The 27979-nt window shown below is 37.3% G+C and overlaps 1 protein-coding gene across 1 annotated transcript in view; it reads left to right on the forward strand.

Annotated features, from left to right (window-relative positions):
* Positions 1-17229: 17229 nt before the first annotated feature.
* The window catches only part of LOC148947804 (uncharacterized), a 92099-nt gene continuing 81349 nt past the window's right edge, over positions 17230-27979 (forward strand). The window contains exons 1-2 of the mRNA XM_089096015.1: positions 17230-17811; positions 18426-18500. Of these exons, the coding sequence (XP_088952141.1) occupies positions 17230-17811; positions 18426-18500 (657 nt within the window). The remainder of the gene's footprint in view (positions 17812-18425; positions 18501-27979) is intronic.

The following is a 27979-nucleotide window of genomic DNA, read 5'->3' on the forward strand; positions in this document are numbered from 1 at the left end:
CTAACATACTCTTTGTTTTCATCGATACCTACAAGCGGCAATAGAGTTAAGGTTATTTTACATCGATCGATTTATTTATGTATTATACCAATCAACTTATCGGAAAAAATTATCCATCACCTACGCAGAATTTATAACAAGGAAAGTGGAAAAAATGCAACTTATTTGTCAGTTTAGGGGGGTAGGTAATTTCACATGCAATAATTTCAAATACTCATCATTTCACACCAACTACAAAACATTGTCTGGATTTCATAGGCGTAATTATCAAAAATATATAAATACTGTATAATCTCTATGCTCAAAGGGGTTAACAATGATTGAAGGCCTTAGATGATGACACAATAATTAGAGTTGCTAACAGATCAAAAAATAAAACCGTTTGACGTCTTGAGAAATAACTGAAAAAATGAACAAAATCTTTAGATTTATAATTTGTCTGCTTTATCTTGAAAGGAGTAGAAAGGGTGCAACATCCAGGCCTTTGTTATGTAATAGGGAATGTTTTCTAAAATCTGCAAGTGTCTGTTTGTTAATTACTTAAGAAACCTGACAGCGTCTGGAAAAAAAATTTTCGGGGTCCCCTCAAGTAAGGACATGGCCCAAATTGATTATAACCCAATATTTTCATGCTTCACACACACATAGCCTTTTGTCGTCTGCAAACAAAGGATTTTCCCGCCATTTCTAGGAGCAGAACCGTTATACAGTCTAGACGTCTATTGATTTTCTTGGAATATAGGCATGTTATTCTTCTATCAAGACAAACAAAAGATTTTCCGCCATTTCTAGGAGCAGAACCGTTATACAGTCTAGACGTCTATTGATTTTCCAAGAACACAGGCATTTTATTCTACTAGCATGGCAAACAAAGGGTGTCCCGCTATTTCCAGGAAACCGAAGCGTCATGCGATCCACTATCCTTCTATCAAGAGCGGGTAATTGCCATTGTTCCCAAAGGGGTATAAAACTGGGGACTAGAATGGAGATTTCATCAGTCTTGTATTAGATTTTGAAGATACAACTTGATTTTAAATAATGGGTAAGTCCCAAGTATACCAACAGGTGAGTCTCTATATATATACCCCTCCCCTCCCCCCACCAAAAAATGGGACATTATACCCAAACTTAACCTACCATAATTCTTTGTACTGGATTAACAGCTAAAATCCCACCCCCACCCCCAAAAAAAAAATTTATCGTAGGCATAGTAATCTAGTTTTCTCGCAGAATTACACTTACTCTACATTTACTATTTCAATGTGCCTTTCGCTATTCTAGCAGAAAGTTAAACTTACATCGTCAAAGTATTTGGGCTAGGCATTAATCACCATCTATCCCCCTCCTTATGCTAATAGTTAATGACCGTGAATAGCACGACGCAACCTGGCTTAAACATTTCCATAAGCAGGTATATAGGGGTTAAACCTTAATTATCTCACGCTTTCAGATGTAGTATTAGTTTCCGTTGAGTTGGTAACATAATGCATACCGTTAAATAATTGAGCGAAAAGGGGTCTTTTTGCATTTAAGCCAAATACTTCCCTTGCGAGGTAAAATAACGGCCTATACAATTCGACTTTGATGGTTTTAACCAGTAAAATAGTTATTTAAAAAAAGGTTGTTATATTTAAAATAGATGCAGGGGGTGGAGCTAGTTATAATCTCTATGTTCATATGAAAAAATTCTATTAGATCTAAATTAAGGAACGCAGTACGGAAAAGTGATTTGAAATCAATAAAGGGAAGCCTTTCGAAAAGTATGGTGAAAAGAAGTTGGCATGGGTGTGTGCGCAAATCTGAATAATTTAAATTTAGGAGTCTAATTGGGAAAAAAGTGTTATGAAATTAATAAAAGGAAGGCTTTTGAAAAGTATAATGGTAAGAAAAGGGCACAGGGGTGTGTGCTAATCTGAATAATTTAAGTTTAGGAGCCTAATACGGAAAAAAGTGCATTGAAGTTAATAAAAAGAAGGCTTTTGAAAAGTATAATGAAAAGTATAGTAAGAAAAGGGTACATGGGTGTGCACTAATCTGAATTATCTATGTCTGAGTGTGCAATGTTGAAAACTAGGGTTAAAATTACCTTAAGGAAGGCTTTTGAACAGTATGATAACAAGAAATCGTTTTGGAAGTATATGCAAATCTGAATAATCTGAGCTTGGAGGCACAATATGGAAAAAAAGGGTCTGAAATTAAAAAAAAGGTTTTGAATAGTGTGGTGGTCAAAATTGATATTGGGGTGTGCGCAAATCGGAAAAAACTAAGTGTCGGAGAGCAATATGGAAAATTAGGGTTAAAGTACTAAGACGAAGGAATTTGAATAGTTTGTTGGTAAGAAGTTACTATGGAGGTGTTCACAAATCCATATAATTTGGGCTTAGGAGCGTGATATGGAAAAAAAGGTTTGAAATCAAAAGAAGTAAGCCTTTTGCATAGTATAATGGTAAAAAATTGGTATAGGGGTGTCCGCAAATCTAAATTATCTAGGTTTAAGAACACAGTATGGAAAAAAGTGGTTTGAAATCTATTAAAGGAAGCCTTGTGAAAATTATGGTGGTAAGAAATTGATATGGGGATGTACACAAATCTGAATAAACTAGTTTTTCATTGAAAAAACTTTCTTTCATAATTTTCATGTTTATCCTCTCGGACCCTGAAAACTACTTCGAAAGCTAAGCTTCCCCCCAGTAAGAGGGCGAGAACGAGGGCTAACCCAAGCGTGCCTAGTGCCCAAGATGGGGTCCCATTACAGGGTGAAAATGCAGAAGCTTCCACCCCCCCCCAGCAAGAGGAGAATACGGTCCCTGTGCAGGATTGACTTGCCTGGCCTTCTACACATTCCCACCCTCATCGCAATGAAGTTGTCTGCCCTTCTATGTCCAACATGCAAGATGAAGATGTCAGTCCAATAGCAAATAAAACTTCTTAATATTTCTTGAGAAGCTAAATGTTTTTTTTCAGCATGGGAAAATAACTAAGGGGATATTGAAGAAAAGCGCATATAAGAAAATAACTATGAGGATATCGAGTCGTTAATGGAGTTGGAACGGGCCACAGAGAAAAGTAAACATGAGGAGGGTTTTAGTGCGGGGATGAACCCGGTTAATATAGCCCCCCTATCTTTAATTTAGATTGTTTTATAGCCGATCTAGGGCATGAAAAGGACTATGAATGGGTTGACCAGCTACCAGCAAGCGGGCCCGAAAAGTGCAACCAGACCAGACAGTGCCCTGTCCTCACAGTGGCCGTGAGTTGGGGGGAGCAGGACAAACCGGAAGTGGTTCACCTCCTGTTTTACCTGATTTTATTTAGCCGATTCTGCTTTGCGCCATATTTATCTTTTTAGGGTGTGTAAGCTCCAATGGCTTTGGCAGAGACAATGGCTGGAAGCTCCGTTGATAGATTTGGAAAATGCTAAGAACATTAGCTCTCGAATGAACTACACCAACTGGGACGAGTTCATTTACCCGGAGCTAGTGAAGCGCCAGGCCCTAAATAAGTTATTATTTTGAAATTACGAGACGGAGAGCGACTTGATATCCAATGATGTGCTTGCAGGTCAGAAGGTATACTGTGTGCGAACGCACAGCGAGGACATCAAAAAAGTCTGCAAAGGGGTGCCTTTACATTGTGTAAAGGAAAATTTTGACATGAGTGTTTATAGGAACTGTGTATAGAATAACGTAATTCCAATAGTGAAGGTCATGGCGATTCTCTCTTTAATATTTAGAAAAATATAGAGTTAGAGTTGAGAAAAATGCCATGTCAGCCATATCGGACAAAGTCTCTGTGCGCGCGGACGGTGTGAGAGTAGTACCGCAGTGTCATTACCTTACTTCAGATCCAGACGTATGCGAAGATTACAGAAAGCACTTCGGTCTGGAGAAAGTTCAATAGTCGGAGGGAGGAAGGTCCGTTTTTTACCCCTACAGTCAGTCTCCAGCTTAGCAGTGTGTTTCTTATTTGTTTATTTATTTTTTTGTGAAAGGCGGAATTGATGTTTTAAAAAAGTTCTCAATATTATACTGTGAGTTTATATGAACCCCGCAGCCCCCCCCCCCCGCAGCGGGCACCGCAACTTCCAGTCACCAGAGTGGCCTCTGCGTCATCAGGTTCATCCCGTCGCGTCCGGCCCTCCTGGTGGGACCCTTTTCTAAGTGCCTTTATTAATGCCCATGCAAATATGTTTCAGTGCTAATGTAAATATGTTTAAAATATGTAGTGCATTTATTTATACATTAAAGAAACGTTTTATAGCCGATCTTTGGCTTGAAAAGGACTATGAATGAGTTGACCAGCTACCAGCAAGCGAGCCCGAAAAAGTGCAACCAGACCAGACAGTGCCCTGTCCCAGAGTGATCGTGAGGTGGGGGGAGTAGGACAAACTGGAAGGGGTTCATCCCCTATTTTACCCAATTTTTATTTAGCCGATTCTGTCTTGCACAATATTCATGTTTTTAGGGCGGATTTTGGAGACGCATTTAATAGTCTTAGAAGGAGTAGTATTATCAAGGATCCAGTTGACATAGTGCAATCATATGTGGGCAAGATTTGGGTCCTTCGTGAACGATAGATTCGGGAGGTGGAGGAGGGGATAGCGTAAGAGTATCCATTACACAAAAAATGTTTTTAAATGAAAATTCAGGTGAGGTGTACTCGCATTACCTACAAACGAAGATGCAGACGATTCGCCCGGACTTGCATAATTTTGAGGGCGGTTTTTCAGATTGGGTGGGTAACATTTTTAATAGGATGGAAAATCACAATGAAAATGGAAGCCGGTCGATAGTATTATTTATCGAAAATCTAGATATCAGTATAACTAAGTTTAAAAAAGAATTTGTTTTAAGAGGCGGGAAGGGGAATGGGAATACAAGATATAATGCTTATTTAAAGGGTTGTACGGCTGTAAAACGTTTCTCGTTCGATACAGGGCTTCAATACTTTAAGTCCTCTGTCCTCATCGCAGGGCATAGACCTGAGCAAAGGGATGTCCCTAAGACACTTTTGGACAATTTGGCAGCTAATGGGGTTGGGAAGGGACAGAGCTTCCTAAAGTAGATTTTACTGTTTAAAGGGGCAATATCCTGTAACACTTAAGGGGGTAGACAATTTTGAGGCGGTCAATGAGAGTATAAGGAGTTGTGTTTCAGTGTTACAGTACGATACAGAGCATGAAGAGGGGGAACTTAAAAATACAAAGGGGGTGATATATTCAGTAAGGGCTCCGTACATTTAACAGTTGAAAAATTGGGCATGCCTTCTCTACGAGCCTTCGAGTGAACCTGATGCAATTAGATATTTTTTCCTATTCCACGCATAAGTCGGGTTCTAAGTCAAGGGAAGAAGCAAATCTCACGTCATTATTGTCCAATGTGTCTGTCTAGATTCTATACCGAATTAAAATTAAAACATCACTTGAGGCACTGTAAGCGTCATGGGTACCATTCCCTAAAGACGGTTTCGGGTAACAATGCCATCTTGCGTTTCAAAAATTTTTAAAAATTCGCTCTTGCAGAATGAAAAGATGGATTTACATACCGAAGCTAAACTCAAAGATATGTGTGATACATCAAACTCGAATCGTGTTAAAGAACTTCAACCAATTGCAGTGTCTTATGGGCATTCTCAAATGAAATCAAGTAATACATTGTAACTTGTATGGGTATATGAGAGAGTGTGGTGGGGAGGTCATATGGGAGCATCTATGGTTGGACTTGTCAAAACATCCAATAAATCAATTTCCCGGCTGCGCAACGTAAACTATCCAATGACTCTATCACCGGAGGACGAGTTGGCGGTACAAGATTGGGGTTTCAGTGTTACAGTACGATTCAGCGTATGAAGAGGGGGAACTTAAAGATACAAATGGGGTGATGTATTCAGTAAGGGCTCCGTCCATTGAAACATTGGGTATGCCTTCTCTACGAGCCTTCGATTGAACCTGATGCAATTGGACATTTTTTCCTATTCCACGCAGAAGTTGGGTTCTAAGTCAAGGGAAGAAGCATATCTCACGTCATTATTGTCCAATGTGTCTGTCTAGATTCTATACCGAATTAAAATTAAAACATCTCTTGAGGCACTGTAAGCGTTATGGGTACCAGTCCCTGAAAACGGTTTCAGGTGACAAGGCCATCTTGCGTTTCCAGAATTTTTAAAAATTCGCTCTTGCAGAATGAAAAGATGGATTTACATACCGAAGCTAAACTCAAAGATATGTGTGATACATCAAACTCGAATCGTGTTAAAGAACATAAAGCCATTGCAGTCTCTAACGGCCATGCTCAAAGAGACTCGAGTAATACCCTTCAATTGGTAGAGGTATTTGGAGACTAGAGTAATACCATGCAATTGGTAGAGGTATTTGAGACATTGGGTGGGGGAGATTGTGTAGGTAAAGCTATGGTTGGACTTTTCAAAACATCCAATAAATCAATGTCCCATCTGCGCAACGTAAACTATCCAATGACTCTATCACCGGAGTACGAGTTGGCGGTACAAGATTGGGGTTTCAGTGTTACAGTAGGATTCCGCGTATGAAGAGGGGGAACTTAAAGATACAAAGGGGGTGATATATTCAGTAAGGGCTCCGTCCATTGAACCATTGAAACATTGGGTATGCCTTCTCTACGAGCCTTCGAGTGAACCTGATGCAATTAGATATTTTTTCCTATTCCACGCATAAGTCGGGTTCTAAGTCAAGGGAAGAAGCAAATCTCTCGTCATTATTGTCCAATGTGTCTGTCTAGATTCTATACCGAATTAAAATTAAAACATCACTTGAGGCACTGTAAGCGTCATGGGTACCATTCCCTAAAGACGGTTTCGGGTGGCAATGCCATCTTGCGTTTCAAAAATTTTTAAAAATTCGCTCTTGCAGAATGAAAAGATCGATTTACATACCGAAGCTAAACTCAAAGACATGTGTGATACATCAAACTCGAATCCTGTTAAAGAACATGAACCCATTGTAGTCTCTTATGGGCATGCTGAAAGAGACTCGAGTAATACCATGCAATTGGTAGAGGTATTTGAGACATTGAGTGGGGGAGATTGTGTAGGTAAAGCTATGGTTGCAATAATTGAAACTGCCAATAAATCAATTTCTCGGCTGCGCAACGTAAACTATCCAATGACTCTATCACCGGAGTACGAGTTGGCAAATAAAAATAAAGGTATTTGTTAAGTATGTAAGAAGAAATTGGTTGAGGGTAGTGGGGAAATGTCAGTCCGTGACCATGACCATTTAAGCAATCCTATTTTATCGGGGGTGGGGGGTTATAACTTTCGGGGTGTGGAGCATAAACCTTGTAATTTAAATGTTAAACAGCAATAATTCCTGCCGGTTTACCTGCACGATTCCAACTATGATTTGAATTTCATATTAGCAGCGTTGGCTCGTCTGCAGAAAGGTGAAGTTGTAGATGGCACATGGGTAGATGGGTCTTTCATATAACATCATACTCAAATCATCTGAGAAATTGCTGCTCTTGGAATTCAAAGGCAAACATTTGAAAATAATAATACGTGCTTGAATAAAATCCGTTATTTAGATTCCTATAGTTTCTTCACCAAATCCCTAAGTCGATTGATTAAAGTACAAAAAGCGAAGATTTTAATACTTTCCCTTCCTTGAACAGTGCTTTCCAGATGATGAAATGTATGGTTTATTAACGTGTAAGGGCATATACCCGCATGAGTATTACAACTCCGCCTCGAGGCTACGCGAGGAAAAATTGCCGCCAATTGAAGGAGTTTTATGATTCACTTCATGATCGTCAATGCACGACTGTCGACTATGAATTTGCTGTAAAAGTTTGGGACAAGGGAGGATTATTGTAAAATGTACCTGACAAGTGATGTATTGACGTTATTGGATATTGTCTGTAGAAACACGTATAAAATCTATCAGGAATTTGGAATGGATTTGGTATATTATTGTTCTACTCCTCCTCCGGTGATGGATTTAATTTTAAAATCAGTAACGAAAAATTAGGTCTGATTACCGACATTGATCAGCACTTGTTTGTAGAGATATCAATGAGGGGAGCGTGTGTTTTCAATGGGGATCGTATCCTGGATATGAACTCCCGCTATCCGTAGGCAATGTCTCACTACTCTTTGCCATGTGGGAATTACAAAAGGCTGGACAATCCTTCTGTCCCAAGTTTCCTTGACATTGCCACTGTTGAGGAGAATGGACTACAAGAATGGTTTTTTTTTCGGAATTGATGTTGAAATACCAGCGGAATTTCATGACTCAGTAAAGGATTTTGTTTTTCCGCGCAAAAAACAGACCGGTGCCTAGGGATTCATTGAGTCCTTGGAATATTTCTTTGGTAGAGTATGGGGGTATGTACTATACACCTTCAGAACAAAAACTTATTGCCGACCTTTATCCGAAACAGAATATTGTTGTACATCACGTTATTTTGCGGCAGATGCTGGCCATAGGTTTCAAGGTCACAATGATTCATAAAGCCCTCCAATTCGATCAAAATCCATGCATGGAGACGTCTATTGACACCTTTATCAGTAAACGCTCTGAGGCAAGAAAGCAGGTTGATAAGAAGATCTTTAAGCTTCTTTTAAATTGAGATAAAATATGTGAGAGTGTGCTCCATAGGAGTCGATGTGACGTAGTAACTGACCCAAAAGAATATGCCCGAATCATTGTCGATCATAGACTCTAATATTGTCCTTTTACGTAGAAAAAAAAGAAATGGGGTTTTAAATTAAATATTGCTGCTAGCGCAATTTTAGAAATTTAAAAAAAAACATGTTGAAATTTTATTACTTGTGTGTAAGCTCCAATGGCTGGGGGAGGGACATGCTAAAGTTATTATGAAGACACTGATTCACTCCCGTTAAGAGTTAAAACAGATAATCTGTTGGAAGTTTGAAAAATACAAAGTACATTAGCTCTCGAATGAACTACACCAAGTGGAACAAGTCCATTTTCCCCGAGCTGCTGAAGCGCAAGGCCCTAAATAAGTTGTTATTTTTAAAATAAGAGACGGGGAGTGACTTAATATCCAATGATGTGCTTGCAGGTCCGAAGGTATACTGTGTGCAAACGCACAATGAGGATATCAAAAAAGTCACATTATGTAAAGGAAAATTTCGACATGAATGTCTATAGGAACTGTGTAGAGAATAATTTAATTCCAAGAGTGAAGTTAATGGCAATTTGCTCTGTAAAATTTAAATACTATACAGTTAGAGTTGAGAAAAATGTCATGTCAGCCATATCGGACAAAGTCTATGTGCGCGCGGACGGTGTGAGACTACTTCCACACGGCCATTACCTTACTTCAGATCCAGACGTATGTTTAGATTACAGAAAGCACTTCGGTCTGGAGAATGTTCAATAGTCGATGGGAGAAGGTTCCGTTTTCAACCCCTGCAGTCAGTCTCCAGCTCAGCAGTGTGTTTGTATAGTGTTTTTATTTATTTATTAGTTTTTTGCGCAAGGCGGATTCGATGTTTTAAAAAAGGGCTTAACATTATACTATGAGTTTACATGAATCCTGCAGCCGGCCCCGCCGCAGTGGACACCGCGTCTTCCGGCCACCAGAGTGGTCTCTGTGTCCTTGGGGAATCCGGTCGTCTGCAACCCTCCAGGTGGGACCCTCTTATAAGTGCCTTTTTAAATGTCCATAAAAATATGTTTCAGTGCTTATGTAAATATGTTTCAAATATGTAGTACATTTATTTATATATTGCAAAACCATGTATTGTATTTTTTTTAGTATTTATTCAACAGATTCAGGTTAGGTTAGGCTAGTTGTATTTTGACAACGAGAGGAGTAATATGTGTACATTTAAAACTCCATTCAGATCATTTCTTTGCGGACTTAATAAAACACTTAATAAAAATAATTCAAAATCGTGATAAATTTCTTAGGAAATCCGAAAAATATCTATTATTACCATAGTATGTGGTAAGAGTCCTATGATAAAATAGACTATTGCACCAGACATAAAATTCATGCGGGTACTTGGCGTGTTTAATGTTATTGAACAAAAATCGTAGTTGATTATTGATGATATAGTTGAATGCATTGAAGAATGGTCTCAGGAGATGTTACAGTTATTCATGGTCTGGTCACATAATGAAACAATTTGCGTAACCGTTGCTCTCCACAATCCCTTTTATCAGAGCAAATATATGAAAACACTTGCTTTGAATTGTACTTATTATATTATCTATAGGATTGTTCGTGATTCAGGTTCTCTCATAACTCTACACAAGCAAATATATCCCGGTGAACTGAAATTTTAACATTCTTTACATTCTTTTGGATCTCAATCACAACACACCCGAGGATTTACGCATAGTCACGGATATTTTTGACAACAATATTAACGTATATATACCCGTGGATAGTAAAAAAGGTCATTAGTTGCCATCATGACACTGAAGAAACTACAATTATTCATTTTCCGTCTTAGGTAATTCAAAACCCCGGCATAGAAATGCTATACTAAAACATGGTATTGACAATGAATTTATTAATCTCCTAACTGAGTTTTGTTTAAATTTAACTGAAATCAAGGTTCAACTGCCAGAAGTTGTTAAGCAACGGAAAAAGCAATATCGTTCACCTGTACGTGCCCTAGCTTGCAAAAAGGAAGGAAAAGATTTAAAAAAACGGAATGTTTGAGCGGGTGGTAACTTCTTTTCATTGTTACTGCCAATAATTGCAGGACTTGTAAATACTGTTTTGTATGGCTAAACCTTATAAATTGACGCCAATTGAACTCTCTCTTTTACCAAAAGAGCACTTCGAACATAATCTTGATAAATGTATTAACAGTGAAGCAATTACCGACGATGAAATTTTAATGTTGTTTCAAAATGCTCTTCGAGGTGTCGACAAGCATAAACCCTACCGTTGAAGACCGCTCAAAGTAAATGTCATTGATCAACCTCAACCTCAAAATTCTGAGACTTTTAAACTGTCTAAACAGGCAGAAGATTTATCAAGTGTTATAGACCTCATGCCTCATTCGTATCGTGAGCAGAGTAAAAGACTCTTAACCTATCTCGCTGAAAGTGAACATGTACAAATTGATGACGAAAAGAGTGAAGTTATAATCCACGGCAAGAGTTAAAATCTGGTTGACCTGGTACCAGATTTAATTGAAAATCGTAAAGACTTGAATTATTTTATAGTCATTTATATAAATTTTTAAAGTCATCAATCTTTCCAAAAAGTCTTATCAGGAATAGATATATTTTAAATCGATTAAGGGAATATGGAGAAATATCAAAACATGTTTTAAAATCGTTTTGGGAAAATAATAGCACTCCAAGGGGGGGGTGATGCTTTAAAAGGTGTCAAACGAAGGTGTCTTAATATCAGGGTATCACCTGTTAGTTTGCAAAAGGGTAGCAGACGCTTCACACCGCGCTTACATTCAAAATGGCTCAAGTTTTGAAACGTGTTTATGAAAATATTCGCGAAACGGGAAGTTTAAGCTCCCCCATCACACTTGCTCAAGTCGCTTGAGTTGAAAAGAAGTTAGCGACAGAGTATTTACAGAATGAACCCAGCTACATTGAAATCATAAAGTTCTCTCTTCATCAAAATTATAGAGTTCGCGGAAGTCGTTATCGAAAAAACTAAAGCCTTTTTCATATTGTATATATTACAAGTTGATCTTTTGACTCTAGACGAGATTCAAAGATGCATATGCTGTTTCATTGTGTTCAAAGAGAGGCGATGAGGTTGCTATAGCTCTTGAATCTATCTTTAAACAAGATTCTTATAGGAAAATTCAAACGGATCGGGGTACTGAATTTGTTGGTCCACATGTAAAAAATATTTTATTGAAATATAATAAGTTACTCTATCATCGTCATAGTCCAATAAAGGTTGCATTGACTGAACGATTGATAAGAACAATTCAACTTTTAATCTCGAGATATTTTACATTGAAAAATACTACTGCTTTTATTCAAGATTTAGATAAAAACATGTTGATTTATAAAAAACGCCCTCGTGGATCCCTCTCCAATCATATTCATCTTGAAGTTCATTACGGTTACAATACATGACATTTTTCTTAAACAATATTCCAGTGAAGGAAGGCATGAGAAAAACAAGAAATTTAATGTTGGTCATACAGTTCAAGTCAATCGAACAAGTTTTATTTTTGAAAAGGGGAATTACCTGTGGTCCATTGAATTTTTTAGAGTTTCAAAAGTCTTAAACACTAAACCCATAACGCACCGTCTACGTGATGTGAAAGACGAAGAGATTGTTGGTGGTTTTTACGACTATGAATTGCAAAAAGTTAGAAACAGTGGAATGCATCAAATTGAAAAGTATTAAAGAGTCGAACTCGCAACGGTAATAAAAAGTTGCTTCTTCCTTGGCTAAGACACAACTCTGATTTTGATTCTTAGATTGCCGCTGAAGACGTTCACAATGCCTACTGATTTCTATGTGACATTCATCTCCAGTGTCTCTGACCCACTCTATGATGATTTGAATAAAACAAGTGATTTTCGGACAAAATTCTCCCCCACCATGAAATTCGAGGAAAGGTATGAAGTTGCTCTTGTTGATTGTATTCTTAAAAATACTTATGCTATCCTGAGAAAAGACCTTACTTATGATATAATTAGACCAAACGGTCGGCCAGCGTATGGCGAGGAAGAGGAATGGATAAAATCACTTAACTCATATATATCCACATCTCACTCTGAAATGCAAAGAATATAGTAGCATGACTGATTTGTGTCGTTAAATCAATGGAAGAATATCTGCTCGTAAAAATGGTGCATTCCACTATAACTATTTAATGGAAAATTGTAGTATTTAAATTAGCTCTCCCATCGAAAATCAAACGATTCATCTTAAAGATAATCTGCGAGATGTTCTTGGTTTTAAACGGAATATAATCAATGGTGAAAGTACTGGTACCATCAGTGACATGGAACGGCTCATTTTTGCAGACTATCCACCCGGATTCACATCAGATAATTATATATTTCTTTAGCGTCCTTTGTTGAGACATCGAGATTTGGTAATACCAATGTCTCCCTACTACATGTTGTGGAACGAAAAATCACTCAGGAACACATTCACCACTACAATATAAAGCACCTTCAATATATTCTGGTAAATACTTTGTATTTAGAACTCTGTCAGTTAACATTAAGGACTGAATGGGGCGATCCTCTAGCAATAACAAAAGGATTGGCTGTGATTAAATTTCATTTTCAACCCATTCATTGAGATAGCTAATAGAAAAAATACTTTTTTGTCCTGATATTGAGCACTGTTTTGCTACTCTTAGATTACGCAAGTTGAGTCATGGAATTAACTATTACAGGGGTCGTTCGTCAATGTCCGGTTACGGTCTCAGCGATTGGTTGGCTAAGTTGTTTCGGTCTGCACTACCCCTGGCTAAAAAAATATACTGTTCAGATTTCCTTGGATTTTACGTCCTCTACACTACACGATTGGTGCTCAGGGAAGGATTTTCAAGAAAGGGTTTCACAAAATCTCGTGTCTGGCGCGTGATCCCTCGGCGAGCAATTACAATCACGATAATGCGGAAAAGGCTCAAAAGCGCCAAGAAACACCTCATCGGTGTCAACTGAGGTCAGAAGCGTAAAATATCGCTATTCTCAAAGAAGAAAAAGAAAGTAAAAATTGTTAGATAGAAAAAGGATTTTTTTTTTCCTATAAATGGAATATCTACCACATAAAGAATCTCATCCTTCAGTCACCTCATCTCTAAATCTTTTTGAAGCAGAAAATGTTGATGTGAGTGTAAAACATGGTTACTAAGAATAATTTTATCCCTAACAGCCGCTCTCTAAAACTTTCATTTTCAAATTTATTCCAGTGAACACTATTTCATAGATTTGATTTCCACACTTATAGATTTGCACGCGATTGTCAAAAATCTAACCATGAAAAATCAAGTGCAGCCGAGGGGTTATCGAATCTATCAAACTATACAAGTTATATACAATTCATGTTGATGACTCCAATGTCCTATAAGAAATTGAGAGGTTTAGATATAGGACATGACTATAAAACGGACACTGTCACTAAAAATATACTTAGAGATATGACAACTAAAGATTTACACTTGGTTGAAAAATAAATCATGAAATAATTATTATACCTCGATGGTTGCCTCCCAGTGTTAAGATTAATATAAAGCTGCAACTTGCTCCGTGCAATTCTATTTTGCAAAACGTAGTTGCTGCTGCACTTGATGTAACATTCTCTCTCACCTCGACAATACTTTATGTACGAAAAAATGAGTTGTGTTGCTTTGGCAATTGATAAATTAAGAGCTAGTGGAAATAATATCAAACTGCTCGTTCCACATATAATCACGAATCAACGACACATTGCTATGGGCTCACGTACCTACACCGATTTGTCGTTTACCAATGGTGAATCTCCTTCAAAACTTGATTTGGCTCCTTCAAAACTTTGTAAAAAGTGTAAGTGTCATAGGATCATGGGCAAATTAACCACATTTGAAATGTGGATCATGGGGGATCATAGGATGACGGAAAAATTTGAAATGTATGGACTTTCATTTCTTGTATGTAAAGTAAATGGAATTCCAGTTTACAGTTTATCCTTTGGTAAATTCTACAGGACCCTATAAGAATTGACAATGCAATCGCTAGATCGAGATTCACAGCTATTTGAAAATTGTATAACCGGTGAATTATTTGCAAAAAATCATGGTATCATTGTATTGGATTTGTCGGGTACTTAAGATATGAGTATTGTACGAACAGACACAGTATTTTTATAGTGTACCTTTGCCGAAAGTAAAAGAAGGGGTCCGACTCCAGGGGGGAGTGACATCACTGCCAAAAGCCTTTTGAATCCGATCGGTACAAGACCATATCCTCTTTCTAAACCAATCACAGAGATAGAATAACTAACGGGAGTGAAGCAGCGAATATAAGGACGTATTTTTAGTATAGTTGATATTAGTTTGAGATCAGAATTCAAGGAGTAAGAACAGTTTGACTTTACTCGATTATTTATTTTAGAGGATATGTATTTGCAATAAGGAGCGGAATGTTTACACTATTAGAAGTTGATAGTGGAGCTGGTATCAGCAGCAATGATACAAGAGCACCAAACATTGCGGTAGAAATCACGAGAAGATCTCGACGTTGTCTCGAGTGGGAAGAAGTATATGCAAGATATGTGTTATCTTTGAGCAAATTTAAATTGGAGGACTAATTATGCTTTGCTGCGAAAGTTGATATAGCACAGATACATAGACTTCAAAGTGCTTTAAATGCAATAGTGAAATATATAGAGGACAATAAGTTATATCGGTAATTGTATATGTGTAATACATTATTGTTGTAATTATACACAAACAATAAAATTGTTTCGAAATCGAAAATGTCATTTTCGATTTCGTTTGTTCATGTCATTTCATTTGTTGATAGATAAATATATCTATCATCCATCCATGGGTCATTCCTAGGGCAGAATCAAGGTAGATAGTCATGGAATTAAGGGATGAAAGATTGGATTGATTTTGGGTTGTCGCGTGACGGAAAATGTCCACTGGACTTATGATCTTTATACAATCATAAAAAGGGCTTATCCTAGATTTGGCTCTCAAATACTCGGACTATCTGTCTTGGCATTTTTCTACAATTAGCCATGTCTTGATGCCTACTGCAAAATATTTGATTTTAATTTTGACTCTTAGAATGTGAACTAGAACTTTCAATTTCCAATGAAACGAGCCCTTTCTGGTGAACTAGAGACTAGAACTTTAAAAAAGCAAACTAGAACTTTCAATTCCCAATCAAATGAGCCCCTTTGAAGTTTACACAAGCATCCCTTCCATAAGAACCATTTATACCCCTAGTGCATAACTTAAAACACCTGCCTCCGGGCCCTGAAGGGTTGTGTCGACACCGGAGTTTTTTTTAAAGGATCTTTAAACTATTTTTAACAAAATGGTTCTCTCAGAATATTTATCAGATGCATTTGGTGAAAAAATTGCACAGGGGGAGGCTGGTTACCCTGTGATCTCTTTTGTTTCTTAAAAAGTGAACTAGAACTTTCAATTTCCAATCAAATGAACCCTCTCTAAAGTTTATACGATCAGTCCTTCCGTAAGAACCATATATGCCCCCAGGTAATAATTTGCACCGCATTTCCCCACGCCCTGGGAAGGCGGGGGGGGGGGGGGTGTTGACACCGGATTTTTTGTTATATTATCTTTGATCTATTTTTAACGAAATAGCTATTTCAAAATTTTTATCAAATACATTTGGGAAAAAAGGGTGCTTGGGTGCTAGTTTCCCTCCAATTACTTTGGACTCTTAAAAAAGCCAGTAGAACCTCCAATTTCTAGCCTCCTCCGAAGTTTATGCGACGACCTCTTTCATACGAAGTGCCTCTGAAAAAAAACTTATAATAATAAAACATTGAAGCCGTATGACCTTACTATAGGCAGTGCTGTAACGTTGCCTTTGATGAAGATCGGGGAACTGTCTAAGCAAGACTATGATAGGATTTCTTAAGGTCATTGCCAACTTTCACAAGCATCTGAAGGTGAGTGTATGGTGAAAAAAAAAAATAATTTTAGTCCTCGCAATTATAGGTCACATCAGTCTTCTGACAATAGGATTGTTTGGCAGCTATTATCTAATAACCATGGTCTTTCAACAGCCTTAACAGTCCAGTATTTTTGCACAACTGTATTGAAACTTCAGAAGTATAGTTGATTACAGTTAGACAGCATTCAGAAAGAGGTAAACTGTAGCGTGGCTTTGGGGCTCAATCACACCAGGGACAAATCAGATAGTTACTTATACTAGTCCAAGTATTTTCGGCTATTTCCCATCTTCAAGAAGACACTATTAATCCGCCATGTCCAAATGCCAAACCGTATGGAATGCAACAAATCATAGCACAAAAGGTGCCGACAAGTTTTTGGAAATTACTGGAAGGAGCCCAGTCGTACCAAATGCTACACACTGGAACTCTCTCCATCGTACAGTAAAGCTTGTTGTAGCCATATCTGATGCAAAAAGTTTTTCAGTGCCTGTGAAGAACTGAAGCTTCCAAAGTTGAAGCCAGTGGTGAAGGATCTGCTTAAGGAGATTCATTGTGCCAAGCCTTGGATTTTTTTGCAAGGCAAAAAATCGCTATATTGGTGCTGTTTTGCCAGTACTGGTTTGGAGATTAAACTAAAATGATTCAGATTATCCGTATTCTTCAGCATGCTTTGCCATTAGTAGAGGCCATTTCAGGTGGTTTGCGTGAACGCTTCTCGCATGTTTTCTCAATGGAATTGGAAGAGAAAGCATCCAGTGAACTAGTCATAGCTACTTGCTGTCACCCGAGTTTCAAATTATGTTTATTGACTCCAGCCTTGCAAGGAAAAAAACCACTAATAGACACAGTAAACTTAGAAATGAAAAAAGTAGCCATGCTGGTCTCCAGTAATGAGCTGGCTGAAAGGGCTGAGAAGTCTGATACCAATGAAACTAATGATTTATATTCGTTTATGGAAGATGATAATACTGTCAATGATCAAGAAGTAAATATAGATACTAATCTCAAAGCTGAATTCTTCAAATTTCTTCAAGACAAGAGGGGGACCCTCGATTCTCTGAAAGACTATCCGAAAGTTGGAAAACTGTTTAAGAAATTTAATACCAATCTCCTATCTTCTGCACCTTTTGAACACCTATTTTCCACTGCAGGAGATGCATTGACTGCAAAAATCTACCAATTAAAAGATGCTAAGTTTGAGAAGTTTTTGATGCTAAAAGTAAACACAGATGTCATGACTCTTCACTAAAATAAAGACTTTTTTTCAGACATCTTTTTTCGAAGTTGTGGGATGTTAAACTATGCTATTGATCATAGTGCTATGGCATCTGTTTAGGCACAGATTTCATGGTTTAAGTTTAGTTTTCATTGACAGATTTGTGGGGCCAGATTTCGGATTTTGGACCAAGGAAGACCAGCCATCTGTTGACCGATCAGTTAATCTGTCAGAAAATGACTGGTCTTCGTTGGTCCAGATCCCCCCTGGATAAAGCCCTGGTGGTACTAGAATGGAGTTCCTTTTCACTTCTCCACTGGAAATAATGGAACAACTAATGTCAGTTTCTTTCCGGACGACTTAACCATATTCTTTAACATGCAAAAAAAATCCTTCAAGCCATGTTCTTCCGTACTTAAGTACTGATACTTAATTACAGTTTTGGTTGAGTACTTGGTACTTATACTTGAATACTTTTTTGGAGTACTTGACACAACACTACTCCTTTTCCCGCCGTGACTACTGATTCAGCGTTAATCAAGTTGAAAGAAAGTAAGTTGTAATTTGGCTCTTTCGTCTCTATATTTGGCGTTTTCACTTTTCTACTGTTTCCTTAGGCACTCAAGATATTAAGAGCTGACAACACTGCCAAATGTCCAAAATTTTGGCCAGTCATCCTGAAGTCAGAAATGGTAAGAGTTTTAGGAATTTTTCTTCATCTTGGGAATAATACCTTTGACTTATGTACTTAAAATGACCTTGGCCCCTTGCCATACTTAGAATTATATGGCCTAAGCTCTCAGTGCTGGTTGAATTTACCTAATTCCTTCCAGTAGGCCTAAGCTAGGTAACTTTTAATAGGCCTTGTATAGCCTTAATTTGCTAAACTCATTACTGGTGGTTTATTCATTAGATGAAATAAGAAAACACCACTTGGTGTAGCTCTTAATGATCTTTGTGTAGGCTATATAATATTCACCACCTCTGGCAGTTACATCCCACCCCCTCCAGCCGGGCCATAATTTATGGGGGGGGGGGGATATCCCTAATGTTTTTGCTCACTTGGTAAAAAAAATAGTTGGTAAATTTTTCTGATGGTAAAAAAATAGTTGGAAATATTTCTGATTTCTGATATTTCTGATGTAAATGAGAGGTAGGCTAAGTTTAAACTTACCTCTCATTTACATAATAAGTAAAATTCCCCCCACCCCCCAATATGCAAATATATACCCTGAATTGGTACAGATAGGGGTGAGGGCTAAAATTCATTTCTGACAAAAATGATTGTTATACTTGTATAGAGCATGCAAAAAGACATTGAGTGGTATTTTCACTTTAGTTGCAAATTAATAATGTGATTTGGTGAATATTTACTAAATAGTTTGGTAAAATTGTGGTGCTTCATGCCATAATTTTTCCAATGCAATTAGAATTCTTTGTTTGGTTGAATAAAGGGTAAATATTTACCAAATATTATTATTGAGTTACAACTAAAGTGAATCTACCAATTTATGCCTTTTTTAATGCTCTTTAAAAATATAGGCTAATAATCATTTTTGTCGGAAATGAATTTTAGCCCCCACCCCTATATATACCAATTCAGAGTATATTTTTGCACAGTAGGGGGGGGGGGAGAAAGTTTAAACTTACCTCTTATTTACATCAGAAATAAAATTTGCTGGTAAAATTCTACTTTAGCTACTTATGACTATCTTAGAAAGGGGTTAGGTTAGGAAAATGAATCTTTCAGGGATGGGTCTACAGGCTATAATCTCTTGCTCCTCCCCCCCCCCCCAACGTTTTGACTAGTAACAAGACTGCTATCCAGGGGCAAATCTCCAGCATTTTTATTGGGGGGGGGGGGAGTGAGAGGGGTCCATATCCAGATAGTCAAGGGGCATAGGATAGCCTATATAATAATTTTTTCTCCACATTATTGGGGGCAACTGCCCCCCCTAAATGACACCCCTGCTCCCCTCAAAAATGTTTAATAGGCTATAAGGTAACTTAAAGTTTGCCAGGGGTACTCCCAGTTAAATGAACTTAAGGCAGGGCTAAATTAAAGATAAATTGGTACAATCCCATTACATGGGCCTAGAGCAGGCAATGATAGCAAGGTTTTCATTGCATATATGATATTAAACTGTGGTTTTTTGGGGTTTAGGGGGGAAAATGTACCTATGTTATGTTAGGTTACAAATTTAATATATGCAATGCTTTACCCCCCCCCCTAATGTGCAAATATATAGCCCAAATTTGTTTTTAAATTATTATATATTCCTTCTATTCTATTTTGTTTCCTTAGCATTAACCAAACTTGACTTTTTAGAGAGGCCTGGATAATGGGATAGTACCAATAAATTTATAGTTTCAGCATAGGATGAAAGTGAATAGGCTACATCACTTGATGCCTTTTCTTCTGCTCTTTCATAGTTCAATAATAAATTCTGGGGAAGGTTCTATTTTGAGCCTTTAATGGGGCCCTAAAGATAAAATACTTCATGGTAACTTAAAGTTCAGAAGCTTGTTTTTATAAGAAACTGACTATGGGCACCTAGAGGCTGAAGTGAGGGGGGGGGGTCACCTGGTCTAATCAGCACTTCCAATGTTGTGTAATAGAAATTTCAAAACAAAATATAAAAATATAAAGCAGCATGAGTGCCCTTTATGGGCACTCATACAATTAACTAGTGAGAAAAAAAAATAATTGTAGCTGATTTAAGAATGATAATTATTATTTTCCTTAGTCTCATTAGTAAATTGTTATTTTGAAAACACTTTTGCAGAAATGTTAAACAGAGCTAGAAACCCCTCAAAAATGATGTCAGTTTTGCTGTGATGTCATTTTCAAGGGGTTTTATGCTCTTTAAAAAAAATCCTGCAAATCAGTTTTAAAAATAACAGTTTACTATTAAGATTAAGTAAGATAATAATATTATTTGTGTAACAGCTACAAGTGCCATTTTTTTCTCACTAGCCATTTAAAAAAACAAGTTTTTAAACTTTTGGTTACTATGGAGTGTTTTGACTTTTGAGGCCCCTTTAAGCGCTTGCAATGTAATTTACCCCAGAGGTAATTATTGAATTACTAAAGAGCATATAAAAAAAAGTATCAAGTGATATTTTCACCTTCATCATAGCTGAATTACATTGTAAACTGCAAATTTATGAAGCAGCTAGCATTCTATTATTAATACCTTCCCAACCTAAACAAGACTTAGCAGCTTCCTCATTCATCATGAGCCATCTTCTAATCTATGTAGTCCGTACTTCCTGCCTGAGTATATAAATTCTATATCACATTATTTCATGTTTCTTACCTCTGAAATATGGGTTTTTGAAACTCCTAATAAGTCCAGTTCAAAGCATCTGAATTTGCCAGTCTATATGTTAATATGATAGTCCTTTTTTGATGTCATAACATTCAAAGTTGATGTTTTCATATTCTTTAAATCATTGAAATTACGATGGCCTCAGGGAAAGCAATGGTCCCAGAATGAGAACAGAAAAGCAACTGACACATATTCTTAAGTCTACACAGAGCACTCAAGCCTGCTTTGAACAAGACAGTGAAAAGTCCCTTTGACCTTCAGTTGAATAGAGACTTTGTGCAACCCTGGGCCCATCTTTTTCACAATATAGTTTTCTACGCTTGGGAATGTTCTTCTATAAACCAGAATCAAAATTCTGCACAGACAATATCAAGCCTATAACCTCTGACTCATTATGTATCCATGCCTACAAATATTATGCTACTATGGGAAGGCAACCCTTTATAGATAACTTAGCTAGGAAGACATTTTTCAGCCCAAAGAAGTCCACCGAAACAAATCAAACCCAGAAGAATTATCCATTCACCAGGATCCAGTGCAAATGCTGTGTCGTTTGCTAGCCTATAATTTCTTCGAGGGGCGCCACTCCTCAAGGTCACCCTGTAGCACTGTTATTGGTAATAGTTTTGAGTTAGGAAAACATGTGAAAGGTCCACACTGATGTCACTATGAGGCTATGCAAGCAGGATTTCCCTGTTGAGGATAGGGATGGTGAAAAGAACTTTAGATGGAACAGAGACCCCAAACCATCACAACACTGAAACAACTCCAACCTTTTATACCCAGCCTATCATTGCCTTATTCATATATGCATATTCATATAATTTAGCTAGGAAGAATGTGAACACATCACTTGAAATCTTTTTTATGCTCTTTCTAAATTCAGTAATTGCGTTTGGGGGAAATTCCATTCTGAGCTTTTAAAGGGACTAAAACAGCCCATAAAAACCAAAATTTAAAAAATATTTTTGAAAATAAAACTGTCTTGTGGGAAAAATTGCTATTTGTAGTTGATTTAGGAATGATAATGATTATTTCATTAGTCTTAGTTTTTTAGTAAAATGTTTTTTTGAAAATATATTTGCAGGAATTTTTTTAAAGAGAGCCTGAAACGCTTCAATAAAGGTATCACAGCAAAAAAGAAATTACACCATTGTTGAAAACCCTAAATAGGAAACTTATAGTCTCCAACTTGAACAACAAGGAAAATCACATTTTTTGCATGGAATAACCTCTTTCTCTTTGTTCTTTTTCTTTGTTACAAACAGGGCACTGAAGCATCATAGAGAGTTGTTTTACTTTTATTAAATAAAAAATAACACTCGTTTCAGCTGAAAGTAAGGAGCAACATTAAAACTCAATACAAACAGAAATTATTCCATATATGAAGGGGTTGTCCCCCTTCCTCAACTTTTGACAGACTATAGGAAAGCATTCGACCTTATAGAGCACCTCATTGCACTGACAAATCTAAAAGAGATGGGAGCTGGAAAAAACTTGCTGCTATTAGTGAGAGATTTTCTACAAGGGCAACGGTAATTGGTATATCCATTATTTGCCGATGATATCCGCTCTGAGTGGACCGAACTTACTTGTGGCTGTCCCCAAGGAGCGAAACTAGCTGCCCTTTTATTCCTTGCAGTCATCAATAAAATTCTAGCAGAATTTGAGGAGCGTTTCAAGTTCGTTGACGACTTGTCTTCACTTCTCAAATACATAGTAGAAAACGCAGTAGCAAAACAGCAGTTCGAACCAACAATTTTTTTGGACTTTGTTAACCAGTGTAAATCTAATAGCCTGCAACTGAACGAGCAGAAATCGAAAGTTCTATGCTTCAACCTGCTCAAACAAGATATTACAATACCAGATGTTCCCTTTCCAACTGTTTCGTCCCCGACAAAACTGGGCATGACTTTTACAAGCGATTGCTCATTTAAACTGCACGTAGACAATATCGTACGCAAAGGACACTACTCAATCCAAAGTTTAAGGAATATGCGAAGGCTGGGTTTCTCAGATCGTCAGCTCTTATCGGGTTACACGACATACCTCAGGCCAATCCTTGAATATTGTTGTCCTGTCTGGGGTTCCCAAGCACAAAACATTGCCTACATGTCAGAGGAACTAGAAGATGTTCAAAAACATGTTACTAAAGTAATTCTTGGACCCAGGTATGAGAGTTACGAGCATGCCCTTGTGGTTATGAGCTTGCCCACTTTGTTTGCCCGAAGACACGATTTGATAATGAGATTCGGGAAATCACTCATGTCAAGCGAGAAACATCACTCAATTCTTCCTCCAACCGCACCGACCCCCAAACTCACCCGGCATCAGGACAGACTGCAACCCGTCAAGTGCCGAACAAACAGATTTGCCAATTGCTTTGTACCATATTTTGTTAGTGTATTAAATAAGTGGTTTTTTTTTTTCTTAAATTCATTGTAAAGATAGCATAATTTAGCGTTCAGTTTTGTTTGCTACGAAAGCTATTTGATTAAACGAATACGAATACCTTGCTCTTCATGCTAAAGTTTTTAGCACTTTCAAAAAAGCTCCCTATTCTAATTCAACAGTCCTCTTGTTTCAGGAGTCATTCTTTAAAAATTGGGACAAACAGTCAAACTTTAGAGTTACGAGCCAGTTTATGAGGAGGGGGCAACCCCTTCATACACAGAATAATTTCTGTTCGTTTTTAAGTTTTAATGTTGTTCCTTAGTTTCAGGTGAAAAAACCTCATTGGAAACTCTTCTGTGGAAAGTTCCTCTCACATAAAATACCCCCCCCTCCGCCATAAAATTTCTTCCATACGATTCTATCCTTGCTCCCCCCCCCTCTATAAAATTTCTTGCAGGAGATTCAGCCTGAAAATTCTCCTTAGCATGCTTTTATTTGGAAAAGACTATTTGTTTTTCTGACTACTCCAGAAATCTCTCCCCCCCCCTCTGTGAAAATTATTTCCCAAAAATCCAAGCTGACTGAAAATTTTCCCTAGACAATTCCCCTGGAACATTTTCACTTGCAAATTTGAGTAGGCAAAGAGAAAGTAAGACAAATAAAATAATTTTGTATAAGAATTCTGTCAAGTCCCTTTAGTGTATAATTTTCCCTGGAAAGTTCACCTTTGGAAATTTCCCTCCACATAGAAAATTGTCCCCATGGAAACCCACCCAAGCACAAAATACCGCCATCCCAAAATATATATGTACTTCCCAATAACAAATGCTATAAATAAACAATTGACAAATTTTATAACTTAGAGACCTATCCCCAGAAGCTGGGGTGGGGTCTTGTTATGTCCAAAAACATAGTTTTGAGATTTTTCAACTATGCTAAACATAATGGCTTTCTTAAAATTTTGATCAGATGATTTTGGGGGAAAAAGAGGTATGGGAGGGGGGCTAGTTACCTTCCAATCTTTTTGGTCACTTAGAAAGGGCACTAGAACTTTTAATTTCCATCCAAATGAGCCCTCTCCCAATGTTCTAGGATCATCGGTTTGATACAAAACAAATAAACATGCATCCATGATCTTTCTTCTGACTAAAAAGAAAATTCGACATTTTTGCAGATAGAAGCTTCATACCTCTACAGTAGGGTTCTCTGATTTGTTGAACCTGATGGTGTATTTTCATTAAGATTCTTTGACTTTTAGGGGGTATTTTCCCTCTTTTTGAATAATCAGGCAATTTTTTCTCTGGCTTGTAGCCTTTTATGTGTAACACTAACTTAAAATGAATCTTATATATTTGGAATCAGCATAATAAGCCAATTCTTTTAATATATTTATTGATATCAAAATTCTGTTTTTTAGAGTTTCAGCTTCTATTGAGCTGTGTAGCTCCTTACTCGGGAAATCAGGTTAGCAGCTGGTGTTGTATAACATCAGGAGTTAAGTAGGGTTATGTTCTATACCCCTTTCATATTAAGAAGTAAAGAAGACTAAGTCACTAAGGCTAGAAATCAGTACAGATAAATAGGTGACGTTGGGTAACAAAAAAATTGATCAGGTGGACAGCTTCACTTACCTCTGTTTTATTATTAATAAAGACAGTGGGAGCAGTGAAGATGTGAAAAGTAGAATAATCAAGGCTCAGAGCGTTTTTTTGTTTGTTTTTTTTCACGATTAAAAAAATTGGAAGAATAGGAAGATAAGTCTGCAAACCAAGAATATTGGAGGCTACTGTAATGACGGTGGTCAAACATGGCTCTGAAGCGTGGGCGCTCCGAAAAGCAGATGAATATTTGCTAGGTGTTTTCCAGAGAAATTGCCTATGGATTGTTCTGGGTACCTTGCTGACTCGCTGTATTTTAAACAATAGGCTGTACAAAAAGTGTGGTTCAATCCCGCTTTCTAGGGCTATAATGAGAGAAAGGCTGAGACGGTTAGGGCACGTCCTGCAGATGATGGATGACAGATTGCCAAAGATTGTCCTTGTTGGCCAACTATCTAGGGCTAAAGCAAAAGCAGTTTATCTGTGGGTGGAGTGGGAGGATGTCATAAAAAAATATTCAAGGGAAATGGGCACTTCCTGGCAGGGTGTAAAGAGGGGGGCTTAGAATAGAGTGGGATAGAGGAGGAGTGTGTGTAGTTGTTCTGGCCTCAGGCGGCTTAGTGTTGTGGTGAGTTGTATCTTTCCTAATTAATTTTTGACTAACTTTTCAAATGTTTAACACTGTGACCCCTTAAGGGCTCAAAATGGAATTTGCCCCAGAAGGGATGATTGAATTTGGAAAAAAGCATAAAAAACACCAAGCAGTTTATTCAATGTCTTCCTAGCTAAATTATATGAAGATGTATATATTTACCAATTCAACAATTATCAACACTAATTTGTTCCCAAGTATTGTCTACTAATCCTATATCTTTGCATATTGTGCCATATTTATCTTACAGATAGAGAAATAGCTATTCTAAGTAATTACGTAAGTAATAAGATTAACAATGTATCTTCACTACCAAGGTTCTTGCTTCATTCTTGCAGTGCGTTGCTACAGCAAGGCTTGATCTCCAAGCTAAGGTTAAACCCACTGTACCACTACAGGACAAATGTCTATTATAAGCTTCTATCTTTTCTAATTTCAAGAATTTATGCCTTTAAGCTTACTCTAATTGGTCAATCATGATTATTAAAAGTTGAATATAGCTCAACTTACATTATTGAACATAAGATATAGTATTGGCACCCTAGCTGTGCATAATTCCAATTTTGTATGTGTTTGACCCTAATTTGTTTAGGGTGTTGGCAATATGCTAGTTATAGGAATCCACTCAGAAAGAACAACAGCTTCAGAAATTCCTACTAGAAACATTGGGCCTCTGTGTTTACTTTAATCATGATATAAACAGATTTACAATTTATGTTCTTTAATGCATTTATGTATTTGAATTTCTTTATGTGCTATGTAGCTATGGGTACAATATTTTCATTAGCTGTGTTTTTATGGGTTCATGTTTGACTAAGCATATTTCAAGCAGTAAGCTGTATAGAAAATGTGGCTCTGTCCTGCTTTCTAGGTCTATAATAACGGAAGTATTGAGATAGCTAGGTCACTTTTTGCACATTAAGGATTACAGGTTGCCAAAGATCATTCTTTTTGGCCTCCCATCTAGGGCCAAACAAGAAGCAGTTTGTCTTGGGGGTGGGAGTGAGAGAGGTTGTAAGAAAGGATTTAAAGGAAATTGGAAGTTTTTGTGAGTGGGTAAAGAGGGAAGCTTTGAATAGATTGGGATGGAGGAATAGCATGCACAGTTGTTTTGGCCTCAGGCTGCTTGGTTCTGCAGTGAGTTATTAGTAGTAGTAGCAGCAGAAGCTTGTTATTGATAAAATATGAATTTCCTACTGCTCAATTCTGATTAATTTTCTGTTCCCTTTAGCTTATGTGAATTCGTCTCACTTCAGGCTGCTTATTGAAACATGGGCACCACTCTCCTTCTCAGATTTTTTTTTCTTTATTTACAGTACTGATTAGACTAGCACCTTGTCTGAAGGAACTGTAGGGTAAATAATCATATCTTGGATGCAACTACATTTTGGACATAAGTATGACTAATTTAGACCGTGATTAAAGTTGGTTTTATGGCGACATTTGTAAAAATGATTCAGCTGCATTTTGGTCAATGATTTAAGTTTTAGTGATTCTAGTAAAAAAATAAGGGCTATCTTATTTTCTAAGTGTAGTTAAATTAAACAGCGGTTCAATCTTTAAAAGTGTCTGTTGGTAAAATTGTACCATTTTAGTATATCTTGAGGGAGAAAATAGAGGTGTATGTAAATATGTTGCCTGTTCATTTTCTTTGGGTTGCTACATATTACTTAACTGCATGAAAAGTGACTAGTTGCTCTACAGTTTGTGCAAACACCATGTGCAAAAGACTAATATTTATGGCTCCTACTAGAACTCTGCAGGTTTTTTAACCTTATCTTACAGAAGAGAGATTCAAGGTTGGTCTATACAATTTGGTAGAATTCTAGGTCAGCAGCTTTTGACTGTCTTGGAAATTTGCTAATATAGGTGAGTGAATCAGTCTTTCAGGAATCGATCTACGGTCCAAATTAGGACCGTAGAGAGAGGTATTGAACCTCATATCTCTGCCCCTCCATTCAATTGTAAGGCTTTAAAGGTAAAACCTTAAAAAAAGGACAAAAAAGGTAAACCTGTAGTTTGCTATAAATCATTGCTTTTTGGATGATACTTTCTTCAATGTCTAATTGTACTCATGTAGGAAGCTAATGAAGAGGAATGGTGAGCATATTTACATTCACTAATATTGGCCCTAATATCCAATAAAATAGCAGAATTTTAACCCCTAATACTTGGCAAATTCATTTACTACTAAA

This window comes from Artemia sp. Qi Xiang Cuo, chromosome 10, assembly GCF_049724085.1.
Source record: "Artemia sp. Qi Xiang Cuo chromosome 10, ASM4972408v1, whole genome shotgun sequence".
Lineage (NCBI taxonomy): Eukaryota > Metazoa > Arthropoda > Branchiopoda > Anostraca > Artemiidae > Artemia > Artemia sp. Qi Xiang Cuo.